This window comes from Manis javanica, chromosome 13, assembly GCF_040802235.1.
Source record: "Manis javanica isolate MJ-LG chromosome 13, MJ_LKY, whole genome shotgun sequence".
NCBI classification, from domain to species: domain Eukaryota; kingdom Metazoa; phylum Chordata; class Mammalia; order Pholidota; family Manidae; genus Manis; species Manis javanica.
The window spans coordinates 63,854,695-63,879,263 of record NC_133168.1 but is presented as its reverse complement, the minus strand read 5'-3'; the positions used below and the strand labels follow the sequence as shown (position 1 = coordinate 63,879,263).

The 24,569-nt window shown below is 37.0% G+C and overlaps 1 protein-coding gene across 4 annotated transcripts in view; it reads right to left on the bottom strand.

The window, feature by feature from the left end:
- ADGB (androglobin) overlaps positions 1-24,569 on the bottom strand; it is a 192,788-nt gene that overhangs the window by 23,623 nt on the left and 144,596 nt on the right. For all 4 annotated transcript variants that reach the window (XM_073219725.1, XM_073219724.1, XM_073219722.1 and 1 more), the window contains 2 exons: positions 23,889-24,000; positions 120-292 (listed from right to left, as the gene is read on the bottom strand). In XM_073219725.1, the coding sequence (XP_073075826.1) occupies positions 120-292; positions 23,889-24,000 (285 nt within the window). The remainder of the gene's footprint in view (positions 1-119; positions 293-23,888; positions 24,001-24,569) is intronic.

Below are 24,569 nucleotides of genomic sequence, written 5' to 3'. Positions count from 1 at the left end.
GTATATAAACAGTTGTTGGAATCAGGGAGATGGAATTTTTCAGTTTTATCCTCATGAGAGATGGGAAAATAAGCATCAAATGAATCTAGATTTATTAAGTGACTCAGTATCACACTCACCTGAGGCTCCAGACGAGGTGCTGGTTTTTCTTTGGCTGTCTTTTCTTTCTCAGAAGACTTTTCTTTGCCTTTTCTTGTTGATTTGAAAGTTCCTGAAGATTTTTGCCCCTCACTGAAAGTATGGGAATATGATCTCCCCAAGTGAATTAATTCCTCATGTTTCTCTCCATGAGCTAGAGAGACATAAAAATGGAAACCAGTGAGTCACAATATAACAATAAAATCATGTCATGTAGGAACAAAGGAAGCAAGTCAGGAAAAAAGTGGTTAGTCTAATGAGTTCAGATTTCTTTTTTTAAACAAAGAAATAAATCTTTTGTAAAGATCTATGTGGCTCCCTTTTTAAAGAATTGAGAATTACCATGCCATAAATTAGCCATTGAGGTTTATACATCAGTGAGTTTGGTGTATAATAATGTTATGCAAAATTTATCACTGTCTAATTCACTTCCAATCCGGATAGTTTCTCTTCATTTTCTTGCCTTATTGCCTTGTCTAGAATCTCCAGTACAACATGGAATTCATTTATCTCTGCTTTATATTAAATATTTATTATTCAGCTTGCTTTGGGCTTAGTTTGTTCTCCAGTTTTCTAGGTTTTAAAGTGAAAGGTTATGTTATTGAGATCTTTCTTTTTTTTAATTTAAGCATTTATAGCTATAATTGTCCTTCTTAGCACTTTCACTGCATCTCGTAAGTTTTAGTATATTGTTTTCTTTTTCATTCATCTCTAGTTATTTCTTCATTTCTCTTATGTTTTTTACCCATTGGTTAGGAGTATGTTGTTTAATTTTCATATGTTTATGTATTTCCCAAACTTATTTGTTACTGATTTCTAATTTCCTTCCATTGTGATCAGAAAGAATACTTTGTATGATCTTTATCTCTTTTCATTTATTTAGACTTGTTCCATTGCTTTATATTTGGTCTATCCTGCAGAATGTTCTAAGTGCACTTGAGAAGAAGGTGTTTTCTGCTATTGTTGAGTGGACTGTTGTATAGAAATCTGTCAGGGAAAGCTGGCTTATAGTGTTGTTCAAATTTTCTATTTCATTACTGATTTTATGCCAAGTAGAACTATTTATTATTACAAATAGAATATTTAATTGCCAACTATTAATGTAGATTTGTTCATTTCAACCTGAAATTCTGTTAGTCTTTGCTTCATGTATTTTGAACTCTGTTGTTAGATTCATATATGTTTATTATTATTATATTTCTTGAAGGATTGACTCTTACTATTATAAAATGTCCTTCTTTGTCTTTAGTAAATTATATCTTGCTTAAGGTCTACTTTGTCTGTATTGAAATAGTCACGTCAGGTCTCTTTTAGTTACTGTCTGCATAGTACTACCTTTTCCATTGTTTAGCTTTCAAACTATGTGTATCTTTGAAACTAAAGTGTATTTCTTGTAGACAGCACATAGTTAGAGGCTTTTTTATCCATTTTGCCCATCTCTGTCTTTTAATTAACTAGAGAATTTCAATTAACAGTTGATGTAATGCCTGGCACAGTAGGCTTTATGTATGCCTTTATATTACTGCTTTTCTATAGGTCATACCTTTCTTTTCCTCCATTCCTGCCTTCTTTTGTATAAAATATTTGCTACTGTACTATTAATTCCCTTGTGTTTTGTTTGTGTGCTATAGATATTTATTTGTTTTCTTAGTGGTTGCCCTGATGACAACAATTAGTACCTCAATTTATAATCATCTAGTTGTAATTAATACCAAATTAACTTCTATACTATGAAATGTCTTTGCTGTTGTATAGTTCTGACCCTCCTTTATGCCATTAATATCACAAATCCTATCTTTATACATTTTGTCACTATTACCACATACTTAGTATTATTGCTTTATGCTATTGTCTTTTAATTCAGATAGAAGGAAAATCAGAGTTACAAACAAAAAAATACATTAATGTTGACTTCCATATTTATCAGTGTAATTATGTTTACTAGTGCCCTTAATTCTTTCATGTGGATTAAAGTTACTGCCTAGTGTACTTTATTTTCAGTCTGATTTCCTTTAGTATTTCTTGTAGGACAGTTTTCTTACTGACAAATTTCCTAATGTTTTATTTTTCTGAGAATGTCTTAATTTCTTCTTTATTTTTGAAGAATCATTTTTCTGGATATAGAATTCTTGGTAGGCAATTTTTTCCATCTCTTTGAGGCTGTCACCCCACTGGCTTCTGTCTCTATAGTTTTTTACAAAACAATCTGCTATTAGTCTTACTGTGGATCCTGTATGTGATGAGTCACTTCATTGCTGCTTTTAAGATTGTTTTTGTCTTTATACTTTGATTATGACTTGTCTAGCTGTGGATCTATTAGAGTTCATCCTATTTGGAGTCTGTTTAGTTAGCTGAATTTACCAACTGATGCTGTTCATCAAATCTGAGACTTTTTTTTTCAGCCATTATTTCTTCAAATAGCCTTTCTGCCACTGTTTCTTCTCTCTGGGGTTCACATTATATATATATGTTGGTATGCATAGTGGTGCCCCATAAGTCTTTGAAGATCTATTCCTTTTTCTTCATTCCTTCATTTCTTTAAATGTTCTTCAGACTGGATAATATCAATCAAACTATCTCCCATCCTAAGGTAAAGGCTTAAACAATGAACTGGCTTTGAGTCAAGCTTGTAAGTGGGGTCTTCCAGGATATCACCAAACAAGTCAAATAATAAGTCTTTGAGAATGAGACTTTAAAAGAGCTCTAGTTCCATTTTACTCTTTCCAGTGTCTACTAACCTACAGTGGGAATACAGACTATTATTTTTCAAGTCCACTGCTGAGCTGAAGACCAGGGTATGGGACTAAAGAAAGTTAAAAAGCCACACAGTTCACTCTTTTTAAAGAGATTTGACTGTTTTTCTTAAAAAGCCTTTGCTAAATTCCAGAGTTCTGTAAAAGTTGATTCTTATCATTTCTGCCACCTTTTTTCATTGTTTATGTGGAGGAGCTAATTTTCAGAGTAATCTTCATTACTCTGCCATTTCCACTGATGCCCTGCTGGATTTGTTTTCTTATCTAAACCTCCTGAGTTATCTCTCATCTCATGCTGCTTGTCTGAGTCCTAAGAGAATGGATAGTTCACATACACCAGGTCTCTGGAAACCTTGTTGCAAGGTGTAATTACAAAAAGCTCTGTAGAGGTAAGTGAGATTCCATTTAAGCAGCTCAGCTCTTGAGCATGATGAAGAGACCAAGTCAAAAATGGACTAATGTGTGGAAAGAAAAATAAGAAAAATTAGACCATAAAATGAGGATAATGTTATTTAAATGAGAGAAAAGACAAGGCCTAAAGGTAGAGATGATGAGCCATAGAAATTGGATCAAGATAAGAAAGAAGAAATGAATACAAAGATTTGTATAAGAAGCCACCCAGTAAAATCACCTTTTATCAAAAGCCCAGCATAGAAAGTTAGAGAGGCTGCAGAGGGTACATTTTCTCCTTAGTTCTTTGGTATTCTTTGTCAGTCAAGATTTCTGAAGAAACACTGCTTGCACAAATATGGAAGCCCATGTAGTCAGTGCAGCTTTCTCCTGGAGTCTTGTTATACTGCTGTGCTTCACACAGATGAGGCAGTGCCAGCCTTTTGTCACAAGCCCAATATAAGGTAACAGGACTAAGACCAGTTTCAGTGGCCAGAGCCACCACCTCCGGATTCTGACCCAGTAAAATGTGGGTCCCAGGTATCTTAATGCCATCAGAGTCAGGAATTAACTGTATTTTTGAGTTGCGCTTATGGCCAGCACTAAATTTAAAAGCTCACAAAAACTAGGGTGGTACATATACACAATGGAATATTATTCAGCCGTAAGAAGAAAACAAATCCTACCATTTGCAACAACATGGTAACATGGATGGAGCAAGAGGGTATTATGCTCAGTGAAATAAGCCAGGTGGAGAAAAAGAAGTATCAAATAATTCCACTCATCTATGGAGTATAAGAACAAAGAAAAAACTGAAGGAGCAAAACAGCAGCAGACTCACAGAACCCAAGAATGGACTAACAGTTACCAAATTTGACCTAGTAAAATGCTGAACTCAAAGCATATATTCTGTATCAGATTGGGTAACTTTAATGTACAAAGCTTTATAAGGAATTGATATGTGTTTCAAGGATATATATCAGTGAGATGCAATAATAAATGTCTTTCTGATTCAAAAATTTCAAAAAATATGACCTCACATTATATATCATGTAATTAGAAGAGCTTTAGAGGAAATGACCACTGATTATTATACCTTTTGCAGAGAGGAAGTGTTCAAGTAATATCTGTTGATAAAATGAACTTGAAAAGGCCTTTAGCATTATGTCTTTATGTTTCCTCTTAAATTATCTTACATTGTGTCCAAAATACAGTAGACAGAAATCTTCAATCAATAATAAATATAAAAAATACCAACATGTTTTTGTAATTGTTTTTACAATTAAAACTCAGTGCTTAGATTTATATATCTAGGAACCAAAAACTGGTTGGGATTTGAACATAAGAGTAATTTCTAAAGTAGAATACCTGTTTAGGGCTAAGTATACATTTGCCATGTGACAGTAAATATAAAAAGAAAAAATATATATAAATGTATATATATAGGTAGATAAATGACAGTAAGTCATAATGTTTGGTTTCTTCAAAGACCTTTAATGGGAAACACCATGCATGCATTGTGCCTAAGAAAGAACAGTATAATATTAGAGTTAAAGATAGTGTTATTATAATCTTGCTAATAAATTTTGTTGGAACTTGAAACCAAATACTCTTAAAAAAGATAAAGTTTATACATGTTTTTGCAAATAGATTATACATGTTTTGCAAATAGGTGCAGGCCAATAACATAAAAATCTAACACACTGGCAAAAGGACATTAAAACACCCCCACCAGCAAGTACATGAGATCACCAAGCACTATCTGCTCCAGAGACAACTTAAGTGAAAATCAGCTGTCTCAGTAAGCGATTTTTACTAAAAACTCAGGTATTGAAATATACTAAAGGTGGCACTGTTGTCTCATATTAACCAGAGGCCAGGCTTCCTAAAACTTTAAAACAGAAATGTCCTAAATTGTATATAGCTACATTTCAGCCCTTGCTTTTTTATCATGGATTATAAAGATGTGAATTTTTATATTTCTCATAGAAATTAAATATTGGATTTAAATGAGTACATGTGGCAATATTTCCATTGACTTAGGGATGTACATAAAATTTTAAATTAGGACTTCAATATACTAATGAAAAAATACACTTGACCAATTTCTTCTTACAGTCAAAAGAAATCTAAGTTAATAATTCTAGTAGTAACAATTTTTCTAAAGTATATCAAACTCTTAAAATTTAAGTTTGTAGGTCCTGAGTTATAAATACAATTGACACATAAAAGTTGACATATTGATATGTTTTAATTTAAAAAAACTGGCAACCTAAAAATACACATTTATAAACATGATATTCAAGACTGTTTATTCTGAATTCAAAAGCTGCTTAACTTTCATGAGATATTTTTTCAAATAGAAAATTTTCCTAGTTCAGTTTAAATACAATTCACTTCTGAATTTATTTGCTTGATAAGTTCATCAACAAATGTATTATGCAGGATACAAAATTAACACACAGAAATCTGTGGCTTTCCTATACACCAACAGTGAACTAATAGAAAGAGAAATCAGGAAAACAATTCCATTCACAATTGCATTAAAAAGAATAAAATACTTAGGAATAAACCTTACCAAGGAAGTGAAAGACCTATACCCTGAAAACTATAAGACACTCTTAAGATAAATTAAAGAGGACACTAACAAATGGAAATTCATCCCATGCTCTTGGCTAGGAAGAACTAATATCGTCAAAATGGCCATGCTGCCCAAAGCAATATACAGATTTGATGCAATCCCTATCAAATTACCAACAACATTCTTCAACGAACTAGAACAAATAGTTCAAAAATTCATATGGAAACACCAAAGATCCCAAATAGCCAAAGCAATTGTGAGAAGGAAGAATAAAGTGGGGGGAATCTCACTCCCCAACTTCAAGCTCTACTACAAAGCCCAAGACAGTTTGGTACTGGCAGAAGAACAGAGCCACGGACCAGTGGAACAGAATAGAGACTCCAGATATTAACCCAAACATATATGGTCAATTAATATATGATAAAGGAGCCATGGACATACAATGGAGAAATGACAGTCTTTTCAACAGATGGTGCTGGCAAAATTGGACAGCTACATGTAAGAGAATGAAACTGGATCACTGTCTAACTCCATACACAAAAGTCAATTTGAAATGGATCAAAGACCTGAATGTAAGTCACGACACCATAAAACTTTTAGAGAAAAACAGGCAAAAATCTCTTGGACATAAACATGAGTGACTTCTTCATGAACATATCTCTCCAGGCAAGGGAAACAAAAGCAAAAATGAACAAGTGGGACTATATTAAGCTGAAAAGCTTCTGTACAGCAAAGGACACCATCAATAGAACAAAAAGGTATCCTACAGTATGGGAGAATATATTCATAAATGACAGATCTGATAAAGGGTTGACATCCAAAATATATAAAAGCTCACACACCTCAACAAACAAAAAGCAAATAATCCAATTAAAAAATGGGCAGAGGAGCTGAACAGACAGTTCTCCAAAGGCACCCTATAGTATAGGAGAATATATTCATAAATGACAGATCTGATAAAGGCCTGACATCCAAAATATATAAGGAGCTCACGCACCTCAACAAACAAAAAGGAAATAATCCAATTAAAAAATGGGCAAAGGAGCTGAACAGACAGTTCTCCAAAGAAGAAATTCAGATGGCCAACAGACACATGAAAAGATGTTCCACATCACTGTCATCAGAGAATTGCAAATTAAAACCACAATGAGATATCACCTCACACCAGTAAAGATCACCACCATCCAAAAGACAAACAACAACAAATGTTAGCGAGGTTATGGAGAAAGGGGAACTGCTGGTGGGAATGCAAATTAGTTCAACCATTGTGGAAAGCAGTATGGAGATTCCTCAAAATGGTCAAAATAGAAATTCTATTTGACCCAGGAATTCCACTTCTAGGAATTTACCCCAAGAATGCAGCAGCCCAGTTTGAAAAAGACAGATGCACCCTTATGTTTATTGCAGCACTATTTACAATAGCCAAGAAGTGGAAGCAACCTAAGTTTCCATCAATAGATCAATGAATAAAGAAGATGTGGTACACATACACAATGGAATATTATTCAGCCATAAGAAGAAAACAAATCCTACCATTTGCAACAACATGGATGGAGCTAGAGGGTATTATGCTCAGTGAAATAAGCCAGGCAGAGAAAGACAAATACCAAATGATTTCACTCGTATGTGGAGTATAAGAACAAAGAAAAACTGAAGGAACAAAACAGCAGCAGAATCACAGAACTCAAGAATGGACTAACGGTTACCAAAGGGAAAGGGACTGGGCAGGATGGGTGGGAAGGGAGGGATATGGGCAGGGAAAAAGGAAGGGGGCCTTACAATTACCATGTATAATGTGGGGGGAGGGCATAGGGAGGGATGTGCAACACAGAGAAGACAAGTAGTGAGTCTACAGCATCTTACTACGCTGATGAATAGTGACTGTAATGGGGTTTGTGGGGGGGGACTTGGTGAAGTGGGGAGTCTAGTAACCAGTATGTTCTTCATGTAATTATAGATTAATGATAATAAAATGAATTAAAAAATATTGCAGTGAAACCTTAAAAAAACAAATGTATTATACAATGAAAGGTGTAATTTAATTTTAGCAGCTGCTCATTCACACAAAATTGTCAAATATGATGTCAAAAAGAAGACATATAATTATTTCCAAAGACTTATTTTCTAGTTGGAATACACACTACTTTTTTTGTGAGTGCTACTAGGTACTCTGAACTTTACATATACTATTTTGAATCTTCATAACCTCAAAAGATATGACTTATTATTCTAGTTTTGCAGGTGATAAATTCAGGTAGCTGAAACTAGAGTAGCTCAGCTTTATCCTGTATTTCTCCATTTCATATTAACTCTCTTTTTTACCCTTCTTTTTAATTTATTTATTCTTACTTAGGTATAATTGGCATACATTATATCAGTTTCAGATGTACCACATAATTATTTGATATTTGTGTAAATTGCAAAACATTCACCATGATAAGCTTGGTTAACATTCACTTCCTTTTAAAAACTTAATTCATATTATTAATTTTGTATCATTACCCAATTCTGTATTTTGCCTTTTTCTGTTTCATGAGTTATACTACTGTATTCACTTCAGATATTAATATTTTTCTTTGGCTTTCCTCTAGAATTTTAACATTTATCCATTAATATACCTAAATGCATTAAGTATGAGAGTTTGTCATGCTGGAAATCTGTATTGGACAACTTGAAGTTGAGGAAGAAAAAACATAATAAAATCCTTTATACACACTTTTATGTTCCCTAAATGATACAAACAGTTTCCTAAATAATGCATTTATTGAGGACACAATAAAGATCGGAAATTGGTCTACCATGTGTTTTTTTTCCTTTGAAAGGCCCTTGCTAGATAATTAATTCCCACTAAAAATTCATCATTATGTCAGTACTAGCTGGTGACTGTTGGCAAGTTGCTTAAACACCCAGTACCTCAGTTAAATGATAATAGTTACAGCATCTACCTTACAGGATTATTGTGAGGATTAGTTGGGTCCATATATATAAAGCCCTTAGAAAGCATCTGACATAAACGCTCGTAGCAGCTACTACTCATACTGCCATCACTGCTATGGCAATACGACTAGTTGGAATGTCTCTCTAAAGGGCTTTTGTGGTACAATGAAAACTTCTGGGTTTTGGAATAAGTAAGATTTTGGTTAAAAACTTCACTCTGCTGCTTCTTAGCTGTATAAATGTAGGCAAATTATTTACAGTGCATAAACCTTATTTCCTCAACTGTAAAATAAGTATGGTAAAAAATACCTCCTAGACTTCTTGTGAGTATTGAGAATAACATATGAACAGTACATAGTAGAGTGAGAGGTACATATTAGCACTAAAAGAAATGATAATCATAATAATCAAACTTCTAGGTCTTCTCTTTTGTTTACAAAATACAAGCATATTGCTTTTTTTATTAAAATCATATGTGCTCATTTGAAACATCTGATTTACTTTTAATATGAGAAAGTGAAATTATGAATAATTCCAGCACCAGAAACATTCACTTCAACATATTGCTGTATACGCTCCATTTTCTTCCCTGTGTGTATCCCTTTTCCTCTCTGACCCACTCACATCATCTTCAAAAAGTGTAGCAATTTAGGGTCACCAATGCATGCCAGTGCACAAAGTCCTAATATTAACAATAGTGAATTTCTGTAAGCCGAGCATGGGAGAGTATTTCTGAGTCTTTCTCCCCCATCATTCCTGACCTAGAAGGAGAAGAATGGCCTGGAATAGTGAGGCATGGACATGGAATTTTCCTTGTTGCTTTATGCCTCATGTCCTCTGCCAGGAAAGAGACTTTCCTTGGCCACACCTGATGCCTGGCGGGTGGCCTTGTCAGTCAGACGTGTCCCAAGCAGCCTCCTGGGTATCTTCAGGGACATATTCTCGTTCCCACCATTTCTACTGCCAAGGCAACAATTCATTCCCCATGTTTGGAATTCATCAAAACTTCATTACAAAAATGATTTCACACTCTTTCCTCCCCATTTCAAAGTGTCTTTCTTCTTTTTCTAAATATTCCTAATTTACATAATTTTATATAACTCACACAACTTACATGTACTGGGAACAAAATAAAAAATACACAAATTTTAAATCATACATTTGACTAGACAAGGATCTTTTAAAGTATTTTGCACCATTTTAGACATTAGAAGTTTACATAATAGAGTTGGGAAGAAAGCAACCCATTCACTACTTAATAACATTGTACTATGTGGTGCTTTGTCTCCCAGAGAAGCTTAAATATTTTTGCAGCCATTTCCTCCTTTATCATTGCATGCTCTTGCATTTTGTTGGGACATTATTCAGAAACAGGTTTTCCCTGTTAAAAGATCCCCAAAGACATTCAGGAAGATGGTTTCTGCTGTTTTCTTTCCTTGATTTATGCTGAAATTAATTATTAGCTGTCATGTGGAGCTGAGTTCACATTTATAATTGCTATAAACAACAGTAGCATAACTATTTTGAGCTTATTGAGACAGGCATAACAATATTATAATACAGAAATAAGAAGTATAAAGACTTGCAGATAACTCATGGAAGAGCCCACCTAGGCAAAAAACTGAGGTTTGATTCTCACTCTGATCTGCTAAAATCACTTGTACCCCCAAATGCAATGTAAAACCTAATAGTCCTATTCATTTTCCTTAAAAAACAGAAAAAGAAATAATAACTTTGCTGAACACACATCACACACACACATGCATACACAAAACTGTGCATTCGAGGGCGGAGCCAGGATGGCGGTGTGAGTAGAGCAGTGGAAATCTCCTCCCAAAAACACATAGAGCTATGAAAATATAACAAAGAAAAATCTTCCTAAAATAGAGACCACAGGACACAGGACAACATCCAGACCACATCCACACCTGCAAGGAACCAGCGCCTTGCGAAGGGGGTAAGATACAAGCCCCGGCCCGGCGGGACCCGAGCGCCCCTCCCCCCGGCTCCCGGCGGGTGGAGAGAAACCGGAGCGGTTTTTTTTTTTTTTTTTGGCGAGCGCTTTTTGGAAGCCTTAGAGGGACGGGCCCCCGTTGCTGGGGAGGTAGGGTGGCGGGACCGGTGAGCAGGTGCCTGGGAACGGCGCTGGAGGACAAAGAACACCCCGCGTTTCTCCCTGCGGGACCGGCGGGCGGGTGCCTGAGACCGGTGCCTGAGGACGGAGGAGGTCGCGCGTTTTTCCCCTTTTTTTTTTTTTTTTTTCTCTTTTTGGCGAGCGCTTTTTGGAAGCCTTGAAGGGACGGGGACCCCAGTGCTAGGGAGGCAGGGTGGCGGGACTGGTGAGCGGGTGCCTGGGACCGGCGCCTGAGGACAAAGAATATCCCACGTTTTTCCCTGCGGGACCGGTGGGCGGGTGCCTGAGACCGGCACTTGAGGACAGAGGAAATCGCGCGTTTTTCCCTTTTTTTTTCTGTTTTCTGCGAGTGCTTTTTGGAAGCCTAAAAGGGACAGGGACCCCGGTGCTAGGGAGGCAGGGCGGCGGGACCGGTGAGCGGGTGCATGGGACCGGCACCTGAGGACAAAGAATATCCCGCGTTTTTCCCTGTGGGACCGGGGGGTGGGTGCCTGAGACCGGCACCTGAGGATGGAAGAAATCGCGCGTTTTTCCCCTTTTTTTCTCTCTTTTTGGCGAGTGCTTTTTGGAAGCCTTGAAGGGACAGGGACCCCGGTGCTAGGGAGGCAGGGCAGCGGGACTGGTGAGCGGGTGCCTGGGACCAGTGCCTGAGGACAAAGAATATCGAGCGTTCCTTCCCTGCGGGACCGGTGGGTGGGTGCTTTTTGGAAGCCTTGAAAGGACAGGGACCCTGGTGCTAGGGAGACAGGGCAGCAGGACCAGTGAGCGGGTGCCTGGGACCGGCACCTGAGGACAAAAAAAAAAAAAAAATCGCTTGTTTTTTCCTTTTTGTTGCTGTTGTTGTTTTGGTTTGGAGAGTGCTTTTTGGAAGTCTTAAAGGGGCAGGACAGGTCACTTAGACCAGAGGCAGGGAATCTGGGGATCTCTGGGCACTCTAACCCCCTGGGCAGCAGGGAGCACAGAGGCCCCTTACGGAGATAAATAGTCTCCTGGCTGCTCCCCCTCCAACGGGGCTCCACCATTTTGGAGGAACAGCCCCAGCCAGGCCAAGCCCACAGCAACAGCGGAGATAAACCCCAAAGCAACTGGGCAGGAAGCAGAAGCCCTGTCTGCGCACAGCTGCCCAGCACAAGCCACTAGAGGTCGCTATTCTCCCAGGAAAAGGCTACAAACCAACAAGAAGGGAAGCTCTTCCAGCGGTCACTTGTACCAGCTCTGCAAACTATCTCTATCACCATGAAAAGGCAAAACTACAGGCAGACAAAGATCACAGAGACAACACCTGAGAAGGAGACAGACCTAACCAGTCCTCCTGAAAAAGAATTCAAAATAAAAATCATGAACATGCTGACAGAGATGCAGAAAAAAATGCAAGAGCAATGGGATGAGATGCAGAGAAAAATGCAAGAGCAGTGGGATGAAGTCCGGAAGGAGATCACAGATGTCAGGAAAGAGATCACAGAAGTGAAACAATCCCTGGAAGGATTTATAAGCAGAATGGATAAGATGCAAGAGGCCATTGAAGGAATAGAAGCCAGAGAACAGGAACGTATAGAAGCTGACATAGAGAGAGATAAAAGGATCTCCAGGAATGAAACAACACTAAGAGAAATATGTGACCAATACAAAAGGAAAAACATTCGTATTATAGGGATACCAGAAGAGGAAGAAAGAGGAAAAGGGATAGAAAGTGTCTTTGAAGAAATAATTGCTGAAAACTTCCCCAAACTGGGGGAGGAAATAATCGAACAGACCATGGAATTATACAGAACCCCCAACAGAAAGGATCCAAGGAGGACAACACCAAGACACATAATAATTAAAATGGCAAGGATCAAGGACAAGGAAAGAGTTTTAAAGGCAGCTAGAGAGAAAAAGGTCACCTATAAAGGAAAACCAATCAGGCTAACATCAGACTTCTCAACAGAAACCCTACAGGCCAGAAGAGAATGGCATGATATACTTAAGGCAATGAAACAGAAGGGCCTTGAACCAAGGATACTGTATCCAGCACGACTATCATTTAAATATGATGGTGGGATCAAACAATTCCCAGACAAGCAAAAGCTGAGGGAATTTGCTTCCCACAAACCACCTCTACAGGGCATCCTACAGGGACTGCTCTAGATGGGAGCACCCCTAAAAAGAGCACAGAACAAAACACACAACATATGAAGAATGGAGGAGGAGGAATAAGAAGGGAGAGAAGAAAAGACTCTCCAGACAGTGTATATAACAGCTCAATAAGCGAGCTAAGTTAGGCAGTAAGATACTAAAGAAGCTAACCTTGAACCTTTGGTAACCACGAATCTAAAGCCTGCAATGGCAATAAGTACATATCTATCAATAGTCACCCTAAATGTAAATGGACTTAATGCACCAATCAAAAGACATAGAGTAATAGAATGGATAAAAAAGCAAGACCCATCTATATGCTGCTTACAAGAAACTCACCTTAAACCCAAAGATAAGCATAGACTAAAAGTCAAGGGATGGAAAAACATATTTCAGGCAAACAACAGTGAGAAGAAAGCAGGGGTTGCAGTACTAATATCAGACAAAATAGACTTCAAAACAAAGAAAGTAACAAGAGATAAAGAAGGCCACTACATAATGATAAAGGGCTCAGTCCAACAAGAGGATATAACCATTCTAAATATATATGCACCCAATACAGGAGCACCAGCATATGTGAAGCAAATACTAACAGAACTAAAGAGGGAAATAGACTGCAATGCATTCATTGTAGGAGACTTCAACACACCACTCACCCCAAAGGATAGATCCACCGGGCAGAAAATAAGTAAAGACACACAGGCACTGAACAACACACTAGAACAGATGGACCTAATAGACATCTATAGAACTTTACATCCAAAAGCAACAGGATATACATTCTTCTCAAGTGCACATGGAACATTCTCCAGAATAGACCACATACTAGCTCACAAAAAGAGCCTCAGTAAATTCCACAATATTGAAATTCTACCAACCAATTTTTCAGACCACAAAGGTATGAAAGTAGAAATAAATTCTACAAAGAAAACAAAAAGGCTCACAAACACATGGAGGCTTAACAACATGCTACTAAATAATCAATGGATCAATGAACAAATCAAAATAGAGATCAAGGAATATATAGAAACAAATGACAACAACAACACTAAGCCCCAACTTCTGTGGGATGCAGCGAAAGCAGTCTTAAGAGGAAAGTATATAGCAATCCAGGCACACTTGAAGAAGGAAGAACAATCCCAAATGAATAGTCTAACATCACAATTATTAAAACTGGAAAAAGAAGAACAAATGAGGCCTAAAGTCAGCAGAAGGAGGGACATAATAAAGATCAGAGAAGAAATAAACAAAATGGAGAAGAATAAAACAATAGCAAAAATCAACGAAACCAAGAGCTGGTTCTTTGAGAAAATAAACAAAATAGATAAGCCTCTAGCCCAACTTATTAAGAGAAAAAGAGAGTCAACACAAATCAACATAATCAGAAATGAGAATGGAAAAATCACGACAGACTCCACAGAAATACAAAGAATTATTAAAGACTACTATGAAAACCTATATGCCAACAAGCTGGAAAACCTAGAAGAAATGGACAACTTCCTAGAAAAATATAACCTCCCAAGACTGACCAAGGAAGAAACACAAAAGTTAAACAAACCAATTACAAGCAAAGAAATTGAAACAGTAATCAAAAAACTACCCAAGAACAAAACCCCGGGGCCGGACGGATTTACCTCGGAATTTTATCAGACACACAGAGAAGACATAATACCCATTCTCCTTAAAGTGTTCCACAAAATAGAAGAGGGAATACTCCCAAACTCATTCTATGAAGCCAACATCACCCTAATACCAAAACCAGGAAAAGACCCCACCAAAAAAGAAAATTACAGACCAATATCCCTGATGAATGTAGATGCAAAAATACTCAATAAAATATTAGCAAACAGAATTCAACAGTATATCAAAAGGATCATACACCATGACCAAGTGGGGTTCATCCCAGGGATGCAAGGATGGTACAACATTCGAAAATCCATCAACATCATCCACCACATCAACAAAAAGAAAGACAAAAACCACATGATCATCTCCATAGATGCTGAAAAAGCATTTGACAAAATTCAACATCCATTCATGATAAAAACTCTCAGCAAAATGGGAATAGAGGGCAAGTACCTCAACATAATAAAGGCCATATATGATAAACCCACAGCCAGCATTATACTGAACAGCGAGAAGCTGAAAGCATTTCCACTGAGATCGGGAACCAGACAGGGATGCCCACTCTCCCCACTGTTATTTAACATAGTACTGGAGGTCCTAGCCACGGCAATCAGACAAAACAAAGAAATACAAGGAATCCAAATTGGTAAAGAAGAAGTTAAACTGTCACTATTTGCAGATGATATGATACTGTACATAAAAAACCCTAAAGACTCCACTCCAAAACTACTAGAACTGATATCGGAATACAGCAAAGTTGCAGGATACAAAATCAACACACAGAAATCTGTAGCTTTCCTATACACTAACAACGAATCAATAGAAAGAGAAATCAGGAAAACAATTCCATTCACCATTGCATCAAAAAGAATAAAATACCTAGGAATAAACCTAACCAAGGAAGTGAAAGACTTATACTCTGAAAACTACAAGTCACTCTTAAGAGAAATTAAAGGGGACACTAATAAATGGAAACTCATCCCATGCTCATGGCTAGGAAGAATTAATATCGTCAAAATGGCCATCCTGCCCAAAGCAATATACAGATTTGATGCAATCCCTCTCAAATTACCAGCAACATTCTTCAATGAATTGGAACAAATAATTCAAAAATTCATATGGAAACACCAAAGACCCCGAATAGCCAAAGCAATCCTGAAAAAGAAGAATAAAGTAGGGGGGATCTCACTCCCCAACTTCAAGCTCTACTACAAAGCCATAGTAATCAAGACAATTTGGTACTGGCACAAGAACAGAGCCACAGACCAGTGGAACAGATTAGAGACCCCAGAAATTAACCCAAATATATATGGTCAATTAATATTTGATAAAGGAGCCATGGACATACAATGGCAAAATGACAGTCTCTTCAACAGATGGTGCTGGCAAAACTGGACAGCTACATGTAGGAGAATGAAACTGGACCATTGTCTAACCCCATATACAAAGGTAAACTCAAAATGGATCAAAGACCTGAATGTAAGGCATGAAACCATTAAACTCTTGGAAAAAAACATAGGCAAAAACCTCTTAGACATAAACATGAGTGATCTCTTCTTGAACATATCTCCCCGGGCAAGGAAAACAACAGCAAAAATGAGCAAGTGGGACTACATTAAGCTGAAAAGCTTCTGTACAGCGAAAGACACCATCAATAGAACAAAAAGGAATCCTACAGTATGGGAGAATATATTTGAAAATGACAGATCCGATAAAGGCTTGACGTCCAGAATATATAAAGAGCTCACACGCCTCAACAAACAAAAAACAAATAACCCAATTAAAAAATGGGCAGAGGAACTGAACAGACAGTTCTCCAAAAAAGAAATACAGATGGCCAAGAGACACATGAAAAGATGCTCCACATAGCTAACTATCAGAGAAATGCAAATTAAAACTACAATGAGGTATCACCTCACACCAGTAAGGATAGCTGCCATCCAAAAGACAAACAACAACAAATGTTGGCGAGGCTGTGGAGAAAGGGGAACCCTCCTACACTGCTGGTGGGAATGTAAATTAGTTCAACCATTGTGGAAAGCAGTTTGGAGGTTCATCAAAATGCTCAAAACAGACCTACCTTTTGACCCAGGAATCCCACTCCTAGGAATTTACCCTAAGAACGCAGCAATCAAGTTTGAGAAAGACAGATGCACCCCTATGTTTATCGCAGCACTATTTACAATAGCCAAGAATTGGAAGCAACCTAAATGTCCATCGGTAGATGAATGGATAAAGAAGATGTGGTACATATACACAATGGAATACTACTCAGCCATAAGAAGTGGAAAAATCCAACCATTTGCAGCAACATGGATGGAGCTGGAGAGTATTATGCTCAGTGAAATAAGCCAAGCGGAGAAAGAGAAATACCAAATGATGTCACTCATCTGAGGAGTATAGGAACAAAGGAAAAACTGAAGGAACAAAACAGCAGTGAAGTTACAGAACCCAAAAATGGACTAACAGGTACCAAAGGGAAAGGAACTGGGGAGGATGGGTGGGCAGGGAGGGATAAGGGGGGGGAAGAAAAAGGGGGTTATTAAGATTAGCATGCATGGGGGGGAGGGAGCAAGGGGAGGGTGGGCTGCACAACACAGAGAGGACAAGTAGTGACTCTACAACATTTTGCTAAGCTGATGGACAGTAACCGTAATGTGGTTGTTAGGGGGGACCTGATATAGGGGAGAGCATAGTAAACATAGTATTCTTCATGTAAGTGTAGATTAAAAATTTAAAAAAAAAAAAAAAAGAATGAAAGAAAGAAAGAAAGAAGGAAAAGGGGGATTACTCCTTAACAGGATAAAACTATTGGTAAATCAAAGATCAACGCATGCTTTAAATATCCTTAATGTTGATCACTTAAAGGGTGTCAGATGATCAGTTATGGAGGCACTCTTTTCTGATAATATTCCTTTCTCTTAATTTAAAAAAAAAAAAAAAGGCAGTTACTGTGTGCTGACCTCCAATGAGTTCTGCACAGTGGTATAGAGGGCATGTCAAAGTGTGGGCAAAGGGTCTGTTTGTTTCTATGCAGGAGATCAAGGCCTAGCTTGGATACCCAGAAAATGAACTAAGATACGATATGAGGAGGAGCTTCCGGCATCAGCACTCTCTGGAGGACTTGTGCCGGGGGATGATCATCAAAAAGCCTCCACAGGGATTCGGACGATGCTGCGGTTGTGGCTGCATCCAGCCCACCATCTCCTGGACTTGCCATAAGAATGAGGAGGGAGATGTCTAGGCTGGCATGTGCATACAGTGAGACAACGAATTTGACCGGATCTGTACTGTTGGAACTCAACCAGGAGTTGGGAGGGGTGCAAGATGTAGCACTCCAAAATCTCATGACTATAGACTATCTATGGTTAAAAGAACATATGGGATGTGAACAGATCCCAGAAATGGGCTGCTTTAATTTGTCTGATGGTTCAAGTACAGTTGGACAATATCCATTATATCATAGATAAATTTTCACAAATGCCTAGGGTGCCTAAATGGTTTTCTTGGCTTCACTGGAGATGGATGGTAATTATAGATTTGCTTTGTTTATGTCACCGTATTCCTATTATGTTAATATATGTGTGCAAATTAGTTAGTAGTTTAAAACCTATACATACTTAAGGTACTATACAAGAAGATATGTCAAAGAAATAATCAATCCTCCCAAGTTTCCTTCGTATGCTACATCTATAGCTTTTCTTCTTCCTTCCTAATTACAACCCTTAAATAGAATTCGTGCCTCATATCGAATTTACCGAGTATCATAATTCCTCCACGTGGTAAAGATACCTTGAGACAAGTGCTGGGCATAGAAGCCACAGGGCATAAATCTGCAAAGAAGTAAAAAGCTAACCTTTGCAAACAATATGGCTTCTCTCTCACTTACCAACTTTACATTTCCCTGTATGGCCCCGGAAGATGACTGGTTAGCCAGAGACGGGTAAGATTCCTCAAGGGAGGAACAACCTACGACAGGCACAGTCGCAGGGGGGCCATCAGGTGAGAATTTGGGGATCAACAGAGGTGAGGCTCAGAACCTCACCCCCCCTGCTTTGAGAGAAATCTTCTGCATCCGTGGATGTCTTGATGCCCTCCCTTGTCTAGCCTGGATTAATACTTAGTCCATAGGCACACACCTGATCATCTGATCATCTACATTTGCCTTCTTACAGCACTAAACTATGTTTTCTACCTTTATCTTGCATCTACCTACCACTTCAGCATTTTATTAAAAATAAAAATAATAATAATAGTAGGAGAAATGGGGGATCAACATATAGATCAAGTACAAAAATCAAACGAATATTCATATTTGACCTGATTGTTTATAGGTCATATTGCATGATCAAAACCGAAAGTTTCTGTGATGACTGCCCTTGTACTGTTCACCATGTAAGAATTTATTCACTATGTAAGAATTCGTTCACCATGTAAGAACTTGTTCGTTATGCTTCAGAAGATTGGAGACTGACGAGAATTAGGCTTGAGATGGATTAATGATTGTACATTGAGCATTGACCCCCCTATACTGAATTTTACTGTTGTTAACAACCATTTGATCAATAAATATGAGAGATGCCCTCTCAAAAAAAAAAAAAAAATATTCCATCAATATTTGTCATCAATAGTCAAATAAGATTTTTAATTCTTTTATATAAGAATGTTTGTCATCAATATTCAAATAAGATTTAATTCTTTTATACAAGAATTCTTTTTTGAATCCCCAAAGTATCAACCAGTGTAAAGACAGCCTGTGTTTAGTGTATCTATTATTTAGAAGTACCATAATAAACTCTTTGTGAAGATTTCTTCAAAACATCTCTATAGAAGGAGAAAGGACCTGTGAACTTGCCTTAATTCTGTAATGCTAAAAAATAAATTTTTGCTAATTTATCTATCTTAAAAAAAAAAAAAAAAAAAAACAACTGTGCATTCTTTTTATTTATTCCTATAATTGTGAATACTTTACTTTCACATAGATGTTTAGCATAAAATATTTAATCCAGTTGGTATTAAACACTTGTTATCTATTTCTTTATGGGAGGGGGACACAAAACCACACAATTATTTGCACATTCCATTACTTCAAGCAAATTTCCATTGATTTATATAGAAAAAGATATCTAGATTTTTTAAGCACAGTATAAGCTAAGGGATTTTGATTTGGACAACAGAGGAAGTGGAGATAAGATAGTGACTAAATTAAGAGAGCCTGAAAGTGACAGCTGGACAGGAAAAGCACATATAGAAAGAAAACATCGTAATATACAAAGAAAACAAATAGGAAGTAATAGGTTTTCCTCCTTTATTTTCCATTAGAACTTTGTGGGTATTAGCGGTCAATTCCAATATAATTGAAGGATTCAGATTCATAGCTACAGGTAATCCGTAAGCAGAGTTAGGGAGAGTCAGGTGATGTCAGGAGGCCTTCATCGCTGAGGACCCAGGGAAGAGGACAGGACCCCAAAGCACTGGCTCAAGGAGTTGCCACAGGCCACAGGGTGGCGGGATCCAAGCTCAGCTTCCTTTGCTACCACATCGGGGGACCCAATGGACATATTCAGGTTGAGATGTTGCCTGCAAGGAGTTTTCAGCTTCCATATGACATTTATTCATTATCATAAAACTGTGTCATCTTTTGGTAGACAAGATTTCTAGGTTGAATTCTTGTCTGCTCTATATTCAGACACTCTCAGTGCTGCTAGGCAGTGTGGGTATGGCCTCTGGGAGGGGTGGGAGAGCCAGAATGAAGAGATATTTAACCAAAAGTCATATTTCATGAGTTTACCTAGGGAATATGTGAAAGGTTGTCTGCCTTAGAGGTTTTTATATGTGTCACTGTAAGCAGTAGCACCGCCCCACAGTGGCAAAAAACAGTTTTTGAACACCTGCCCTGGGGGTTATACACACAGCACACATGAGTAGCAAAGAGGTGGCAACTATACAGCTCTGATGCGACCACTTTCTCTACTTGTGTCCATGTTAGACATTGATAAAAGATCACAACACTTTCTTGTAGAACCCGAAACAACTCAGAATCTTTTTAAGATGGCAGACCAGGACACCATTAGAATTCAAGCACTCCTCCTGTCCCTGGCAAAGCATGCTCATGCATTCATTCACTAAACATTTACTAACAGTTTCTGTCTGGCTCTGGAAATACAATCATGAGGCTGAAGCCAAGTCCCCACCCCACAGAGAGGAGTGCAGATGGGGAGGAAGGCGCTTAAGGATTCCCATGGATGCAATGTATTCTATGAGCACACACTCCATACATGCAACAGGAGGTGGGGACTCTCAGTGTCATTTATTTTTATGAATTTTCTTTGGATTTTATGTCCCACACTAAAATCTGTCCTTTCTAATACAGGTTTAGTTTTCTCATACCTTCAGTAATAAACAAACTTCTATTAACTCTTTAAATGATCAGGTCCATGCAGTTAGTCTAAGCAAGCAGACATGTGGGTAGTTTTTGACAATTAGTGAATAAGGGCGATGGGAAAAGTAGCTCACATGTGTCCTTTCATTCACTCACTCAGCAAACACAATACCATGGGGTGAACTCTGTGTGCACAGCCTGCGCTACAGATAACATGTGACACTGAAAAGGCAATATTTCACAAAACTCTCTGCCCTCAAGGAGCTTGCATTCTGGAGGGGACTGTAGACAACAAATAAGTAAGCACACTGTTAGAGGATGGTCAGAACTAAGAATCTGTATCTTATCAGATAGAGGACACACAGGCATTAAACATCCGAAATATAACAAAGTAAGCTTTGATGGTGGTAACCGTGGGCATTTGGATTAGGATTATGGAGGCCAAGAAGGAATGGAAGTTTTTACATTTGATGTTATGCTCTGCCCCCTTCTCTTAAGACTATTCTTTTTAGAGAAGTTTAGGTTCATAGAAAAATTAAGAGGAAGGCACAGAGATTTACCCTATACTCGACACATCTATATCTACATCTTCAACATCTTCCACAGAGTGGTTCTTAAAATTGATCAGCCCACACTGACACATCAAATCACTCAAAGTCAACAGCTTACCTTACTAATCCTTTTGGTGGTGTACATTCTTTAGGTTTGGAAAGATGTTCAATGGCATGTATCCATCATTTTGGTATCCTACAGAGCATTTTCACTGCCCTGGAAATCCTCTGCCCTCCAACTGTCCTTTCCTCCACCATGCAGGCCCTGGTACCCATTGATATTTTTATTGTTTCCATAGGCTTGCCTTGTCCAGAATGTCATAAAATGGAGTCATACATCATGGAACTTTTTCAGATTGTGTTCTTTCACCCTGTAATATGCATTTTAGGTTCCTCGATTTCTTTTCATGTCTTGACTGTGCATGTCCTTTTAAAGCCGAATAGTACTCCCTTGTCTGGATGCACCACAGCTTTTTTATCTATTTGCCTATTAAAGGATGTTTTGCTTGCTTCCTAGTTTTGGCAATTACAGATAAAGCTGTTACAAACATCCATGTGCAGGTTTGTGTGTGGATATTCAGTTTTCAACTCTTCTTTTTCAAGTTTTATTAAGATAGAATTGACATACAACATTGTCTTAGTTTAAGGTACACAAAATAGTGATTTGATATCTGTATATACTGTGAAATGATTTCCTTGATAAGTTTAATTAACAGTTATCAACTCACATATTTACAATTTTTTTCTTATAATTTAAGATCTATTCCTTCAACAACTTTCAACTATGAATACAGTATTTTTAACTATAGTCACCATGCTGTACATTATATCCCCAGAACTTATATACTTATAACTAGAAGTTTGTACCTTTTGACCACCTTCACTCATTTTCTCCATCATCCAGCCCCTCATCTGGCAACCACCAATCTGTTCTAGTTTCTATGAGTTTGGCTTTTTTTGATTCCACATTTAAATAAGATCACACAGGATTTGCTTTTTCTGTCTGACATTTCACCTAGCATAATGCCATCAAGGTCCATGCATGTTGTTGCAAATGGCAATATTTCCTTCATTTTTATGGCTGTATAATATTCTATTGCATATATATACCAAAATTTTTTTATTCATTCATTCAACTTTGATGGATACTTACGTTGTTTCCATGTCTTGATTATTGTCAATAATGCTATAATGAACACGGGGGTGCAGGTATCTGTTTCACATAGTGATTTCATTACCTTTAAATACATACACAGAAGTGGAAGAAGTGGAATTGCTGGATTATATGGTAGTCCTATTTTTAATTTTTTGAGGCACCACCACACTGTTTTCCATAGTGGTTGCACAAATATGCACTCTCACCAACAATGCACAAAGTTCTGTTTTCTCCACATCCTCACCAACACTTGATATCTCTCGTCTTTTTACTGACAGCCATTCTAAGAGGTGTGAGGTAATATACCACTGTTGTTTGGATTTGCATTTCCACGATAATTAGCAATGTTGAGCACCTTAGCTATTGCTCATTTGCATGTCTTCTTTAGAAAAATGTCCATTTGGTATTGTGTGGTCTTATTTTATTTTTAAAGTAACATACATATGTGAGTTTTTATGATTAGGCAATCTGACTTAAAATTTTAAGAGAACGTTAACTGAAAATATTCAGTCCTTCTGATTCATTTATTATAGTGAATAATGTAATGTAAATCTTAGGGGTAGTGGCTATGTGAAATTTCTTTTTCTAAAGCATCAAACTATCATTTCCAATTGAGGAGTATTGAACGTTGTTTTTATTTTGAAAAACATAAACCTGAATTCTCTTTCACTAGAACATTCTCCTTCTTTTAATTTTTTTAAGAACTTATCTTCTACTTTTTCAACAACTTGGAAAAATATAGTTTTATAACTAGAACAGTTTCCTGTACATTTCTCACATAATCATCAAGTAATTTTTAACAACTGGACAAAATGTGTTTAAGCTAGACCTGAAAAACCACATATTTTTAGTTCTTATAATAAACCAAGCAGTAACAATCTTGAAACGTAATCAATTAACAAAACGGGAAATGCCACTGGATGCAAAATATAAATTGTAATAAAGCAATAATGTTTTATATAAAATATAATAAAACTATGATATAAATATATATAAAAATAAAAACACCATTTCATATAAAATATAAACTGGAAAAGGAAAATATTTTAATAATTATGTGATAAATTTACTATTAAATATTTATATAAAATATAAAATGCATGAATAACATTTATGGTGACATACCTTTGCTATCATTTTTCTCTAAGTCCTTTAGTGCTTGAACAAATGCCAGCTGATTTTCAGTGAGAGGCCAACTGTTGTACAAAACTGAGCACTGTATAATATATTTGGAAATCTGTGAAATAAAATGCAATGTTTAGCACAAATAATAATAAACATAGCATGTGTGTACTTTATTATTGTAGGCACATTATAAGTGCATGTTTTTCTGGATCATACAATCATAATTTAATTAGATACTCTCATATATCTTCCAAAATTCTGTGGTAACCACAATCTGTGAATGTTTATCCTACATCTCCACAATACCTACAATTATGTACTATAGAATTTAAAATTTTTCATCCATGTTTATAAATGAAATTTATTCTTTTACTTTTGTTATTCTTATCATTTTTGGAATCAGGAATACATTAATCTCTTCAAAAGAACTGGGAAGTTTGTATTGTTTTTCTGTTTTCTAGAAAATTTTCTCTTTGCAAGTCAATAGTGTAGATCTATCTTGTAAAGCTAGCTAGTCCTATGGCTTTTTGGAAAGGTAAGATTGATTATCACTTCAGTTTTATTATTCCTTGTAATTTTTATTCTTATTTTATTTCATATTTTCTATTTTCTAGTGGAGGAGCTTTACTATTCCTCTCCCTACCCAAGAAACTTTTCATGTTTTTCCCCTAAGTTTTAAAT